The sequence below is a fragment of the Phyllopteryx taeniolatus genome, chromosome 10, assembly GCF_024500385.1.
Source record: "Phyllopteryx taeniolatus isolate TA_2022b chromosome 10, UOR_Ptae_1.2, whole genome shotgun sequence".
Taxonomy (NCBI): Eukaryota; Metazoa; Chordata; class Actinopteri; order Syngnathiformes; family Syngnathidae; genus Phyllopteryx; species Phyllopteryx taeniolatus.
In genome coordinates, this window is record NC_084511.1 from 8643571 (window position 1) to 8659593 (window position 16023).

General features: G+C 39.6%; 1 protein-coding gene across 4 annotated transcripts in view; it reads left to right on the top strand.

Moving 5' to 3' along the window:
* LOC133484398 (cohesin subunit SA-1) overlaps positions 1-12882 on the top strand; it is a 27284-nt gene extending 14402 nt beyond the window's left edge. For all 4 annotated transcript variants that reach the window (XM_061786879.1, XM_061786882.1, XM_061786880.1 and 1 more), the window contains 14 exons: positions 530-594; positions 669-756; positions 839-916; positions 999-1091; positions 1195-1363; positions 5448-5575; positions 6665-6766; positions 7182-7315; positions 7441-7563; positions 9773-9939; positions 10896-11091; positions 11967-12038; positions 12128-12209; positions 12324-12882. In XM_061786879.1, coding sequence (XP_061642863.1) covers positions 530-594; positions 669-756; positions 839-916; positions 999-1091; positions 1195-1363; positions 5448-5575; positions 6665-6766; positions 7182-7315; positions 7441-7563; positions 9773-9939; positions 10896-11091; positions 11967-12038; positions 12128-12209; positions 12324-12365 — 1539 coding nt within the window. In that variant the 3' untranslated portion in view covers positions 12366-12882. The remainder of the gene's footprint in view (positions 1-529; positions 595-668; positions 757-838; positions 917-998; positions 1092-1194; positions 1364-5447; positions 5576-6664; positions 6767-7181; positions 7316-7440; positions 7564-9772; positions 9940-10895; positions 11092-11966; positions 12039-12127; positions 12210-12323) is intronic.
* Positions 12883-16023: the final 3141 nt, after the last annotated feature.

Here is a 16023-nt window from a genome sequence, read left to right on the forward strand (position 1 = left end):
AACCCACTTATACAGAAGTTAAGAACAATTAAAACAACTTATTTTTTGAAAAATAGCCTTTGAAAACTTAAGTATAGCATATTTTTAACACAACCATACATGCTTTGACAGCACCTTATTTAGAAACTGAGGATGACATTACAACTGCGTGTACAAAAAGGAGTCCCATGACAAGCAGTTGGAGGAGGCTTGATGAAGAACTGCATCTTCAAATTAGACTTAAGTTTTAATATATTTACTTTTAAAAAATATATATAATAATTAAATTAATTTTGGTGGCACTGTGAGCCCATGTGGCTGTATTTTAAACGGAGGTACACAGTTAAAGGGCATGTCGTGGTTTTGCCATTTCAAAGACGACACAGGATCGTGTTTGTGAAGACCACGATTTTTGGTTTTGATACAAAATCGTTAGAGCCTTAGTTAAGAATCACTGCATTATAATACTGTACATTATAGTCTATAGTCTGTTAATGTTCAACTGCTTGAGGTGATGACATTTGCAGCGTGTGCCTGTGTGTGTACTCAGGGCCCAACTGACGATGATGTTTTCAATGCAGCCATGACCCTGAAAAGGATCGCAGCCTTGGTCAGGTATGTATAACACCTACCCTTTGTCAGACAATGGTTGGGAGTGAGGTGTGTTTAAATATAACTGCTTTTTTCAGTGCCAAAAACCTACCAGGTGGGAGGCTGCTTTACTCCTGCATGGACCTTCTTAAAAGCAGGATGGAGTCCAGACATCTCGACGAGGAAGTCTGTGATGAGTTTTGATGGCAGCATCTTATAATAATTAAATCAATAAGACAAAAAAAGTGGCCATTTTCTTTTATTTTAGCTTGTGGTGGCAGCTCTGAGGTGCTCTGCCTTCCACCTGATGTGGGCCAAAGTGAATCTGCCCTCGCTTCCAACTCGGGTACCTCAAGAACAACTAAGCATTTCATTAAAATTCTTAATTATAGTTTGATTTCACAGAAACTTCCTGTCATCTCTCCTAGGAGGAAGTAAATAGCCTGAAGAAGCAGGTGCGCTCCTTCTGCCAAATCTGCCAAACATGTCTGTCTCTTGGCCAAGCTGAGATCAGGGATCAGGTTCGACCCTCAGGACCATTAGTATTATGACATCATATTTTTACAGATTACATTGAATGAGTAGAATTCTTGTATTGGATTGTCTTTCTTCCCTCCGCAACAGGCATTTGAGTTGCTGTGTGACCTCCTGATGCTTTACAGTGCCAATTCCGTCCGCTCTGAACCTGCCCTCCAAAACTTGTACCACCGGCCCTCTGATTCCTTGCGTGCAGAGATGGCAGGTTTCCTTCTGGACTATGTGTTCTCGGACACTGACGATATGGAGTTGGAAGGTATTTCAGAATCATATGTCAGTAGACAGCACTCTCTGTCACATTCAAATAGCTTAGCCTCAAATGTGAAATTCCTTTTCTATGATCCTTTGCATGATGCGGTACGTCATGAAGACTCATTTGGGCTGGGTACCTTTGATGTAGTGATCTTTAGAAACCTTGTTTAACTTAAAATTGTCCAAATCCTCTGAATTTCAGCCTCTCAACAGTAAATATTAATTTATTATAACAATAAAGAAAAAAATATTAATAATTGTAATAAAACAGACTTATCTTTGAATTTCATCAAAATAAGACATTTGCAAACATCTTTTACTTTGGAACACATTTATATACATTTGTGTCTATTTTCTGAAATGTTATGGACCAAACTGAATCATAATCAATTTATGCGCTGTCAATTTGAAATAATGTCCACTTTTTTAATAAAGGGATGGAAATTAAAAAAAAATAAAAAAATGTATCTGGGTAATCAAAAAAAATGGATTGTTATAATAATCGTTAGTTGCAGTCCTACTGTACTGTAATGCAGCTCTATGGGGGACACAAGCCAGTGCAAACTGGCAGGGCAGGCTTCAAGTTATTTTACCATGGTGTAGATGGGAAGAGAAATGCAATAGGTGTTATTTTATAGGAAGAGTTAGCTAAGAATGTCTTGGCGGTGAAAAGTGTATCATATCGAGTGATGAGGCTGAAACTTGAAATTGAGGGTTTAATGTGGCTATGCCTAGGGTTGGGCTTCGAGAATCAAGAACCGACTGGAACTGGGACTAACGTTCCGGTTCTCCCGGAATCGTTAAAATTTAAAAATTTCGGTTCCCAGTTTCAATGCGTAGTCTCTCGACCCCAACGAAGAAGTAGCGAAAACCAACAAAGAAGCTGCAAAAACCAACAAAGAGGAACGCGCACGAAGACGTGCTTGTGCCCAACGGCGGTTTCAGTAAACAAAAGTGTGTTTTAACTTTGTTAAAATTAATGACCAGTCACCTCAGTGCAACACTTGGAATAAGATTATATTGTGCAAAGGAGGCTTTCACGATATGTAGCATGTGACGCGCTCCCTCCCACTCAGAGCCTCAGCCTACACCGCGCGGCGCTTCAGTGAAGTCAACTCTCAGTCAATTGAGTGAGTGAAACAATAAAATGCGTCCAGAAATTAGCTCATCAGAGGGACGGCCAAGGTTAGATGTTTTGGAGACAAAGTTAGAGAGAGCAGACTTCGATGGTTTGGACACATCCAGAGGAGAGCTGGTGAGTATATTGCTAAAAGGATGGTGAGGATGGAGCTGCCAGGCAAGAGAGCTCGAGGAAGACCAAAGAGAAGGTTGTTGGATGTAGTGAGGGAACACATGAGGGCAGTTGGCGTTAGAGAGGAGGATGCACGAGATAGGCTTACATGGAAAAAGGATGACACGCTGTGGCGACCCCTCACGGGATAAGCCGCAAGGAAAAGAAGAAGCAGCCGTGTACTGTACCGTGTTTGTGTTGCTCAATACAGACACCTGCTGGATCTAAAATATCATTGCACGGAAACTACAATATTTACGATACCATTTAGGTTAATGTATGTTATTGTATTACTAATATCTTAATCTAAGATTAAAATATACAATCAGTAAATATGAACGTGTAATGTGAAAATCAGATTGCGAAGTGTGATTCTGAATGTGATTTTGCTGAAATATTTGTCTTTGAGGCAGCAAGGATTTTTTTTTTATCCAGATATCCATTTTACGTACCACTTCTCACAATTTTTTTTTTTTTAATAAATTTTTATTAAACAAAAAAAAAAGTTTTGCCATCGTTATGGTATTCAGGCAATTCCTTTTGGGAGGGGGGGGCAATTTCTCCAGCTGTGTGTTCGCAAGGCATTGATGAGGCTGGTTTGCCTAAAGACTGTAGAGACAGCCAAAATAGGTTTATACATGTTTACCCGATATTAAAAAAAATAATAATAATCTAATTAATTCATCTCCATTAATCTCATTTTAATCATGTAACAATTTGTCCCATATTTATTTTTTTATTTAAGTCTAGTGAGGATAAGCGATACAGAAAATGGATGGATAGATTTTCATGCTCAACTGGATCAAATAATAGACAAAGACGTGAATACTTTTAACTCTGGAAAAATGCATTTAATTGTATTTCAATATGATCCCATGGTGGAGGACTGATTAGCACATCTGCTTCACAGTTCTGGGGACCTGGGTTCAAATCCGGCCTCGCCTGTGTGGAGTTTGCATGTTCTCACCATGCCTGCGTGGGTTTTCTCCGGGTACTCCGGTTTCCTCCCACATCCCAAAAACATGCATGGTAGGTTAATTGGCAACTCTAAATTGCCCGTAGGTGTGAGTGTGAATGGTTGTTTGTCTATATTTGCCCAGCGATTGGCTGGCGACCAGTTCAGGGTATACCCCGCCTCTCGCCCAAAAGTCGACCCCAGTGAGGATAAGCAGCACAGAAAATGGATGGGTGGATTTCAATTCAAAATAGTATAGAAACGGGTCAAATAAAACTTTTTCCCTGGTCAAATTCAGTAGACCCAAACTTAAAGTGCCATTTAAGGATATTTTTTCCAAGTTAAAGTGCCATTTTAGGACAGATTTTTTTCAGAACTGTATTGTGTTTAAATGGTTAAAAATAAAAATGTAAAAAACAACAAAACAATTCAACAGAAATGCACATATTTTTGTTGGAAAACAACAAGAAATTTAAATGTTCATTCAAAAGGCCTAAAACACCAATGGAGTGTATATGGGGTTAAAAAAAATGTAATTAATTTGGAAAACGATACGAATGAAGGTAAACTCCTGCGTTCACTTCCGGGTTAGTCCGATTTACGCTTTAACGTTAAAACCAAACTAATTTGTCTCGTAAAGGGACACCACGTCACTTTTTATATGTATAAAATTTAGGGAAAGTGACTAGAAACCTTTTTATCAGTCTCATAATCTGAAGGTTGCTACATTTTATGAAATTTTGAGTCCTAGACGACAGAGGTTCATTGTTTAACTCAACCCACACAAAACACTACAAAGGAGTGGAATTGTATATCATATTTAATGACATCTACAAGGGAACTAAACGGAAACACGAAAAGGGCTCTAACGAAAAGGGAAATAGAGCATCGTGTGTTGGACTAAAGTTGAAAACGCGAGCGTTTACTGCGTCCGGTCCGGACGAGTGGGGGAGAGAGCGAGAGAGAGAGGACAAAGTTGGGATTTTGTGTGAAGCTAGTAATTTTCCCCAGCAATTATTAGGCACTAATATTGTACAGTCTGGCAAACACTGGTGTGTTACTCATGAACGTAGAACAGCTGCTAGATGGGGTGGTCTGGCTCAGTCGTCTCGGGAAGCACGGAGACTGGTTTAGTCGAATGAGAAAAAGGATGCAGAAAAATGAAACAAAAACAAAAGAGGCAGAAGAAGAAAAATTGTCGTTCGTCACGCCTTGTTGGGAGAATATGACAGTCTCTCTCCCCGCCTGCTTTCCGGGATCCGCTAGCAAGTTCAGAGAACTCACGTTTGGCTGGGAGCGTATCTGCTAGCACAGCAGTAACTGTTCTGGATTTAAATTTAATGGCAAATGGCTGCAATATAACAGTGAAAAATTTAAGGGGGTCTGAATACTTTCCGTACCACTGTATGCCTGCCTCGGAGCTATACGAGTATGACTGAACTTTTAACCCTTTATGAGCCAGCCCCACAGCCTTGCCGTCTTGGGTGACACTGCAAACAGTATATGATCATGATGTTTTTATTTTTAAGTACTGTGTCCTACTCAGTTTGTCAAAGAACTTTGTGAACATGTTTTTAAATGTGCTATAGAAAGTTTTTATTGTTACCACATTTTCTCAAACAGTGGCGTCATTAATAGACGTGTACTTCAATTAATATTTTGTCCACTTAATTAATATATTTAAAAAAATAAATGTCACAACTCAAATAGACTAATTTTCCCCATCTGGAAAGAAATACAGGTGTCTGAGATTACCTTTTTGATTTGGCGGTATTTTTGGCCTGTCTAAATCTTTATCCTCATTTTAAACGTAATCAACTGTTGCTGCTTTGTCATCTTCAGATCAGCAGGAGGAGGAGATAAAAATTCTTCAGAAGAAGCGCAACCAGCTTGCCGGCTACTGTAAGTTGGTCATCTATGGCGTGATGGACCTGACCGCTGCCACAGATGTCTTCAAGCACTATGACAAGGTACAACTCCTGGAAAAAAAAAATCCTTCAGTGTCTGTTAAATATACAGAGTTGTTGAAAGCCGGTGAACGGATGTGAATCAGTGTCAGTCATTCCTCGTGCTTCGCTAAAGTTCTCAGAAAAGAAGCCACACTGTCTCCTCTAAGGACGTTTCAAAGGATTGGGTTTTTTGTTTGTAACGTTCTGTTTAGTTTTGAATTAATCATTTTGTGATTCTCATTATGGATAAGTGTTCTTCCAAAATAATGTTCGTGTTGTTAAGAAGCCACACTTTGATGATGTCATAAAGATATTATGAAAACATAAATCAACAAACACCTTACCAGGCTCCTTACCTCAGGTAGGTGCTATCGATCAATGGATACTAAAACAACCAGACATTCCAACAGCTTCTTCCCTGTTGCCATTAACTTCTTAAGCAGTTAACTTACAATTCCATTGTAACATGCTGGCAATTTTGTCTTGAGATTGTTGTCACAGCTCTGTCGGGGCAATTATACATTATTCATGCACTCACTGTAGTCGTCACGCCACCCTGCACTACTTGCATATGTTGCTGACCAATACTGGCCACTCATGTGCTTGAGAAGTATCTGCACCATTTGCACAATTGACATATTGTCCCAGATTATCGCACCACTAGTCACTTTAAACTGCATAAACTTCTTGAAGTCTCTACGCCATTTGCAGAATGGTCACTGCACCAGACTATTGTTCTATTAGTAATTTCAAACTGCTCTAATTACGAGAGGACTCTGCATTATTTTGCACAATTGTAAAAAAATACATAAAATAAAAATTGTACCGGCTTTACCACATTACTGGTAATCTTTTATTGCTCAGTGTGTTTTTATGTTTTTGTCTCAAAAGTATTCAGTCAATTGAGTGTCTGTTGTCGTACTAGAGCAGCTCCAACTACCGGAGACAAATTCCTTGTGTTTTTGACATACTTGGCAAATAAAGATTATTCTGATTCTGACTTTATGCCTGTTGGAGGTCTGGGCTCTACTGAGCAGTCTCTTGTTCTTGTAATAATTAGTTATAAGTGGTACAACTGTCAGCGCTGAAGTTTTTCCTGTTTTTCCCCAGTGCTTTAAGGACTTTGGTGACATCATCAAAGAGACCATAATGAAGACGAAGCTCATCAATCCTATTTTGAGCGCCAGAGCTCTATGCCTGAGTATGCAGCAGGTACGCCATGCATGCATGCTCTACAGCTATTGCTCAGCATGGTCCTAACAAAACTCAACATACACAATTACGTCTTGAAAATGTGTTTATTTAAAAACATTAAATGGTCAAGAGGTATAATTCCATGTAAAGATATATGCATGACAATAAAAGAGGATAAGTTTGCTGCAGCATGGGACAAGTGAGTGTCAGATCTCGGCATTGGGAATTCTATTACACACAGGTGGCGACCTACTGCTGTCATATCGCTGATTCTACCTCTGGGAAAAATCCTGCCATTTTACAGGCAGTGTGAAAGTGGTTAACTGACCGTAAAACCGATTTCACTTTGTCTTTAATGGATCGTATGACGAGACTGTAGCGTCGAAAATGTTATCAATCGTTTGATGATTTTGATCATCGATGTTGAATCCAGCTGTTTTCAGAGATGCTGACAGAGGAGGTCAGCATGAGGAATATTGACGAGATCAGACATTTGGCCAGGAAGCTCGCCATGAGTTTCGGCAATAACCTTGAACGTGCTCGCAAACCACTGGTATCTCTGCACATGTGAGTAAAACACACACAGCAACAACAGCAAACAGCATTGTCAAGCTTGCACTTATTTAAACATGGTGATGAGTGCGAATTCATGTGGTTGGGGTGTGTGTTTTCCCCCCACCCTCCCCAATCAGGGATGGCATACGTTTTGCCTTCCGAGCATCGCAGGAAAGGGAAGAGCAACACCCCAATGTGGCATTCTTGGAGATCCTTAGCGAGTTCAGCTTTAAGCTACTGCAACAGGACAAGACCCAGTTGTGAGGTTTCATCCACACACACACATTTCCGCAGTCACTGTGGTGTGTCATTGTGCTCAGATATATTTTAGAAATAAAAAATAATAGAAATTAATGCTAATGTGCATGTATTACAAGTAGGACTGAAACAATTCATCAAATAATTGGATTTTTTTTTTTATTCTCAAACCTTGGCAGTAGGGCTGCCACGATCAGTCTTTTTAGAATCCATATCCAATAGATATTTCAACATTTACATTTTTTTAACCTGTCCTGTTCGGTTGCATGGCCATGCAGAATGGTGGATCTGTATGCCTTTTCTGCTGAAACAGTTTCGCTGTGCAGCAGGGACGTTTGAAATACTCCCTCTGATTATTTTTTTAATTTATTTATTTATTCTGATGTTTATTGAAAATGCAGCTGGACGGAGGGGGACAGATCGAGTGACAGAACGGACAAAGGGAATAGGGGTGCGAACCAAAGCAGAACAATAGTTAGCCTAGATCAGGGCTAGGCACAATACAGCCCGCGGGCCACATCAGGCCAACCAAAGATTGGTACACAATCTCCCAAATCATATCAAAATCATGACTACATTCATTTGACCTTTTCCTGCAATGCCGAGTGGTTTCACCATGTTGTCCTGTAATGCCCAGTAGTTCCACCAGGTAGCGCAGTAGGTACAGTGATACATTGACTTGACTTTGGCTGTTCTGTTTTTACTCTGCTACTGCTCTGAACCCTTCTTCAACCATGAGTGGGCCAAAGAAAAGAAAAGTCGACAGTGAGTGCCGAGTGTTGAATATAGAATGGACTACTAAATACCATTTCACTGAAGTCCAGTCAAAGGCTGTATGTCTAATTTGTTAAGAAACCATTGCGGTTTTAGAGGAATATAACATCAGCCATCACTTTTCTACCAAAGATGCTGATTATGCTAACAGCCAATCAACGCAGGAACTGATGACTACGGCTCAGCAGATAAAATCAATCTTGCAGGCTCAGCAAAACACCTTTTCCTAGCCAAGATTCTTGAGTTATTTTTAATCAACTCAGCAATTTTTTTTAACTTAAATGGACTTTTTGAGAAATTTCTGTCAGTTTTACGAACTCATCGCAGTACAGAATCTAGTCTTATCAAAGTGCTAAATGATATAAGGTTGACTACTGACCTGGGAAAGGTGTCAATTTTGGTCTTGTTGCCTTAAAGAAGGGAAAAGGAAGTACAATAGAGAGAGAGAAAAAGAAAGCAAGGGCAATGTCCCATGTCAGTGAGTTGAGTGTGCAATAGGACCAGCGTGATTCCCTTTTTTTTTTTTTCCCAAAACAAATTATTACATGGTTTTCTCCACTATATACCAAATATTCGAGCAAACTTGGAAGGAATACTCGCCTATTAGAAGAGCCAAGGAGTAACTTTGGAATCGCAAAACAGTTGACCGTCTATGTATAGTTTCTCCACAACCAGTGAGGTGCGTTTTTCCTTGTTACCAGTAATTCTTCATTAGACTGTACAATACTTTGCCTTGTTCAGTGATTTCGAGTGGAGACTGGTCATTCAGCCCAAACTGTGTACCCTTCAGCTCCTGTCTTTTCGACATTGCAAAGACTTTCTGCTGTGAGTGTTCGAATGTAGCGATGATTGGACAGGGAGGATTCCCTCCTCGCAGTCCTCCTAGTCTGTGTACTCTGTGGAAGGTAATGTTGGCGAGTATCTCCTTTGGGATTTTCATTCTCAAGTTTTTTTACTTGACCCTCTGGATTATCAGGTGTACTCTTGGAAATGCCGGAAAAGATGGTTATCCCGCTTGCTTCTTGACTGTAAGTCCAGCATTGCTTCTTTGATTTTCTTGTTTTCGCTCTTGAGAACTTCTACCGCTATTGTCTTGGTTTCATGGCTGAATGAACTTCGGCATTGTCTTCCTGCAGCTCTTTGTCTTGCTGGTGCGTTGAACTCCAAGCTGGTTTTGAGCTCCTTAATCTCCTGGTGTAATAGATCGAGAAGTGATAGCTTCTTGGCAATGGAGCAGAGGACTTGAATATGGGCGTCGGATGAGCTAGGTTGTTGATCTGCCAAGATTTGGGGAAAAAAGTATTTCATAATAATCAGCCCCGCAAAAAGAGGGAAAAAAGTGGATGAAAAGGAACTTTTGTTGGTGACCAATTTTTGTGGTCGATTTAGCAGCAATAGCGTAATCGATAACAAAGGTTCTGTTCTTTTGCCTCTAAGAGCCACTTACCTGAAATCCCAGTGTCCCACTGCTGCCCTCTCCTGGCAATCAGTCAGCATGTATTGGCGGTCCCTGGAGGGCACCGCTGCCAAGTTGGGGGACAGAGTTGAAGCCGTCAGTCCACAAACCATCCCGGTCACCAAACGCCAGAAGACCACTGCTCGAGGTTAGACAACAATAATATTGATTGTAGAGCTGTCACACTCAAATCTTTTTAGAATTGATTATCCTATAGATATTGTGATCACTGATGGTGTAGTGGTACACTCGCCTGACTTTGGTGCGGGCAGCGTGGGTTCTGTACCAACTCAGTGACTGTGTGAATGTGAGTGCGAATGGTTGTCCGTGTCTATATGTGCCCTGCGAGTGACTGGCGACCAGTTGAAAATGGATGATGGATAGAAATTGAGTAATTGACCCCCAAAAAAATGTATTTCATTTTTGAGAGCTGGACTTCTATCCTTAACCTGCATGTGTTGATACTGAGTGTATGGTATAAACTCTTTACAGAATTTGAGACGACAAAATCAGCCTTCACTAAACAGTTAGCATTTGCAATTAGCATTAGTTTGCTAGAGATTACCATTTTAGATTTAAAAAAATAAATAAAAATAAACGCTAACTACCATTCAGCTCACTCATCATGTATACAGTGGGGCAAAAAAGTATTTAGTCAGCCACCAATAGTGCAAGTTCTCCTTCTTAGAAAGATAAGAGAGGCCTGTAATTTTCATCATGGGTATATCTCACCCATGAGAGACAAAAGGAGGGGGGAAAAATCCAGAAAATCACAGTCTGATTTTTAAAGAATTTATTAGCAAATTATGGTGGAAAAATAAGTATTTGGTCACCTACAAACAAGCAAGATTTCTGGCTCTCACAGACCTGTAACGTCTTCTTTAAGAGGCTCCTCTGTCCTCCACTCATTACTACCTGTATTAATAGCACCTGTTTGAACTCATCAGTAGTTGGTTTACTTTATTGTAATTTAAAGTGCTTCAAATTGGGGAATTTTTTGAATATTATGCAAATGTGCTATAAAGGCTTGAAAATGTATCTTAGCAAAAGCCAGATGAACAAAGAGACACAGGTGGGTTGGGGTCTGGCTTGTGCCTTATTCAGGTTCACGGGCCACCTCCAGGAAAGAATCCTGGTTGGACAGCAGCAGTGTCCACAGTGGTCTACCCACCCCGACCCTCACCTCAACTGCCCAGAAGCAGCCGCACACTAATGTTGGGTCCAGGAATGTCGTCATCTTGGAATCGGATGTTGGCAGCGGTATAACTCAACCGGAGTCTGAGGATGAATTCTCTTCTGGGTGTGTGTTTTTTATTTTATTATTATTATGTATTTATTTATTTTTTTAAATCTCATAATTGTTTCTGATGTTGTAAACCCACATTGGAAGTTACAAGCCAGTGCAGAGCTATTTGTAATTTTCAGTTTTGGAACTAGCCAGGCACCAAGGCCTTATTTTACCTCCAGTAAGGTCCATAAATATTGGGACATTGACACAGTTCTCATCTTTTTAGCTCTAAACACCACCACAATGGATTTGAAATGAAATGAACAGGATGTGCTTTAACTGATGACTTTAAAGTTTATGTTGAGGGTATTTACATCCAAATCAGGCAAATGGTGTTTGAATTACAACTATATTGAAAGTCTGGATGTTTATATTTGCAGTATATAGTCTTTTTTTACAGTTAAAAAAAGAAAAACTGAAATATCACACAGCCATAAGTATTCAGACCCTTTGCTGTGACACTCATATATTTAACATGGGTGCTGTCCATTTCTTCTGATCATCCTTGAGATTGTTGTACACCTTCATTGGAGTCCAGCTGTGTTTGATTATACTGATGGGACTTGATGAGGAAAGCCACACACCTTCTATATCAGACCTTACAGCTCACCGTGGATGTCAGAGCAAATGAGAATCATGAGGTCAAAGGAACTGCCTGAAGAGCTCAGGGACAGAATTGCGGCAAAGCACAGATCTGGCCAAGGTTACAAAAAAATTAAATCTGCTGTGTTTGTGTATATACATACATATACACACACACACACGTGTATATACACGTGCCACAAATGGCTCTAAGATGTCCCAATAGAGTTTTTACAGATCACAAAACATTTCTGCTCGTGTAAACATGCATCTTGGTGTTCATTTGAGCGTCTCACGCATTTCAGATCACAGATGCCAGATGTGATTCCCACCGAGAGATTGAGCTCCACAGCAGATCACAAAGAACCGAACACCTTGTAAGAGGATTTGGCAAAACGCTCACAAAATACGAATATTGTCTCACGCCAGAATTATCATCTTTGGTTGTATTCTTGTATGTCCGCAGACTACCGCTGATCAAGGATGACTTAGCAGAGCAAGAGGAAGCAAAGTCTGATGAATCCGAAAGTGATTCTTCATCCATGCTGGTAAAACCAATCTCCATTAAATCAACATGCATAGGTCACTAGATAACCCTGTGTAATATGGCTGACAGTGTGACTTTAATATGCCTCTTGTTTTTGTTTTTTTGCACAACACAGGCTTCCACCCACCCCAGAAGTCTCTTTGAACTGTTTGACTGATAACACACAAGACTACAGTTGAGTTTTGACAGTCTGTTTTGTTATAGTTTACAGACAAAATGATTTTCAGCCATGAATTTTGTAATTAGCAAGCAGAATTAAATGGATTAAAAAAGGCTCCACATTATTGTTATGATACCATAGGAGTACAATGACAAATGCTCAAGAGCTGTTTTCATTATTTAATCATATTAATTTAATGTTGAACTGTTCGAAAGAGCTGTTTGATTTCGATCGTTATTTAATCATCTGAATTTAGTGTTGAATTGTTCAGAAGCCCTGTTTTATTTCAATTGTTATATAATCATATGAATTTACAGTGTAGAAATGTTCAAAGACCCGTTTTATTTTGAACGGTATTTAATCGTAGGAATTTACTGTTGAATTGTTCAAATTAATTTTGAAGTGCCTTTAATTGTCATACGATATTTGTTGCACATGCATACTAAAATATTTTTCACCACATTTATGTGTGACAATATGATTCTAAGTCAGTGGGAATAAAATGTTTTGTAGAAGGAAATTAAGAATGCTTCATGTTCTTGTCTGCCTCAATAACACCACAAATGAATACATTCACATACACGATTACCGCCTTTTACAGTAAAGCGTCTGTCTATCGAGGCTTGCTTCATGTAGTGAAAGAGCCGGAAATTGACATCTGAAGCCTCGCTGGCTGCTTGTACCACGTGACTGCTTCGGGAAGTGCTTCAGATTTTACCGCGAGGTTTGACAGCAATATAAAACTCTCATGTTCCATTTAAAAAAAACTATGTTCAATACAGAGTTGTGAGTTTGGATCATGATATACTTTGTATACTATTTTGGAGTGTGCTGTGTAAAATGTTGGTCTTTAATTCCACTCCTCTGAATTGTGCCGGTTTCTGGCTTAGCGTACTGGGTTCTTAGCCCATCGGTTGGTGCACCCAACTCTTAACCCGGGGGACAGCGGTCGCGTGGGTTCAAGCCTTGGAAACGACTGTGCCGGATGACTTCTGTTGTGCTTCCTTATCGAGAGCTGTATTTTTCACAGTTTCTTATTTTATTCAAAGGCTCGGTGTTTATTGTGGTCAATTAATTATGGTACAATAACAACACCTCACTGGGATAGGAAAAAAATACTGTACCTCAGTTTATATAATCTTGCTCTTGTGTTTTTGTACTCACGGCATCTTTACCAGGCGAACGTGTGTATTTAAATGCCAGAGAGGTTGTGTAAAAAATAGATAAATAAATTTAAAAATAAGTCATTTAAAACCAGAAACTGTTGAGAAACCGTTATTTTTTTTAAATGAAAATTAATCAATTATCCTGTCTTCTGTACGTTATTATACAAGTTACACAACCATATTCAGTGCAGTCTTCCTGGTTTCACAAGCACTTTCACTGTCCTCTGCAGAAGTCCATGCCATTTTCTGAAAGTGTCAGAAAAGCATGATACAACCTACCATATCATATGATATTACCATTTTGGAAACATTTACACACACTCAATATGTTCAAAAATATAATGCAAAAAGCAATATAATATTATGCACTTTGTCAAGAAAGTATTTGTTCATACTTTTTTAATAATTGTCATTTACAAAAGCCAAAACAGATGCAAAAATTCAGTGCATCACACATGATGTCAGGTTTGTCAGCCGTACGGGCCATGGGCCAGAACTGGCCCGCCAGGGTTCCATTCCACCCCCTGGGGATTGAGAACACATTTACTGCTATTTTTCAACACAAGTGACTATTTTTACTAATTTTGTCCACTTTTTGACATCCTCATTGGCTAATTCATTTTGAGTGACAGCTAATGCCCCCGGATATGATGATGATGAGACAGGAAGTACTGGTATAAGTGTTTATTTTTATTCAATGTAATTCGCAGGTCGTCATAAAATGATAAAGAAATGTGACCAATGGCTATATAGTACGGACGAGTCGGTATGGTAGCTAACATTAGAAATAGAGTTCATGGTTATTAGTAGCTAAATTGCTGATAAACTGTGGCTGTGGGCTTCGAACATGTTACTAGCATAATGTTTGTGATTTTAAAAGGTTTGTGTGATTGTTTTCTGCACAAATCTGATTGCATACCTTTGCACTACATTCATTCATCTCCCGTTCCGCTTATCCTCACTAGTGTCGCGGGTATGCTCGAGCCCATCCCAGCTATCTCCGGGCGAGAGGCGGGCTGAATGTGGCCCACCAACTAAAATGAGTTTGAGACCCCTGCATTATGTGGATCAAGCTGCCTATTATGGTACACCTGGCCAGCAGGTGGTTTCGTGTGCACATGAAGCATCGAGAGATGAGGAACCGAATTTGGTAACTGTAATTTTGCTTCCAGTTATATACGGCGGCTGAAATAAGTATTTAACACGTCACCATTTTTCTCAAATATATTTACAAAGGTGCTATGGACATGAAAATTTCACCAGATGTTGGGAACAACCCAAGTAATGCATACATACAAAGAAAGTGGAATAAATAAGATCAACAATTAAGTTGTGTATACTAATGTGAAATGACACGGGAAAAAGTTTTGAACACGCCAACTGATATTTATTTAATACTTTATACAAAAGCCTTCGTTTGCAGTGACAGCTACCAGACTCCTCCTGTATGGAGAAACTAGTCGCATGCAATGCTCTGGTGTGATTTTGGCCCATTCCTTCACACAAGCAGTATTCAAATGTTAAAGGTTCTGTGGGCTTCTTTTATGGACCTTGAGTTTCTATTATTTCCATAGATTTTTGTTTGGATTCAATTCAGGTGATTGGCTGGGCCATTCTAGCAGCTTTATTTTTTTTCTTTGAAACCAATTCAGAGTTTCCTTGGCAATATGTTTTGCATCATTATCCTGCTGAAATGTCCACCATAGTTTCATTTTCATCATCCTCATAGATGGCAGCAGATTTTTGTCAAGAATGTCTTGGTACATTTGCCCGTTCATCCTTCCTTCAATAATGTGAAGTTTACCAGTTCCATTTACGGTAAAGCACCCCCATACCATCATGTTCCCACCTCCGAACTTGACTGTTGGTATGGTGTTTTTAGGGTGATGTACACTGCCATTTCTCTGCCAAACGTGGTGTGCATTATGGCATTCAAACAGTTCAATTTTGCTCTCATCAGACCAGACTATATTCTCCCAGTATTTAACTGGCTTGTCCAAATGTTGTACAGCAAACTTTAAACAGGCTTTGACATGCTTTTTTTTTTTTTTTCAGTAATGGAGTCTTGCATGATTTGTAGTGTTACACTGTTTGTTATATAAATACAATCATTCCTCTTTTACTGTAGGTAAACATTTAAAAAAAAAAAAAACCCTGTCATATTTGATAGCTTAGTCGCAGACTTGTTATGCTCTCTTTCTTAAATGTGGGAATGAAATTGCCTGAAAACATACAAAACAGTGAAATTTATCTTGCATGCTCATCACCCCTAAACCTCTAATCCTAGAATCGTCCCTGGTTGAACCTTATGTTATCGGGAATGTGATGATTTGTATGAGTGTGTAAAAATAGTGATAAAGCTTTGTTTCGTGTGACTGTTGTGGGGTTGTTCCTGTGTATGAAACCCAAGCACCTTGTTTCGCGCCACTGGCAACGCATGCACAAGGAGGAAGCGAGTCAGGTCACGTGACGCCGCGTCGCCCAGCGGC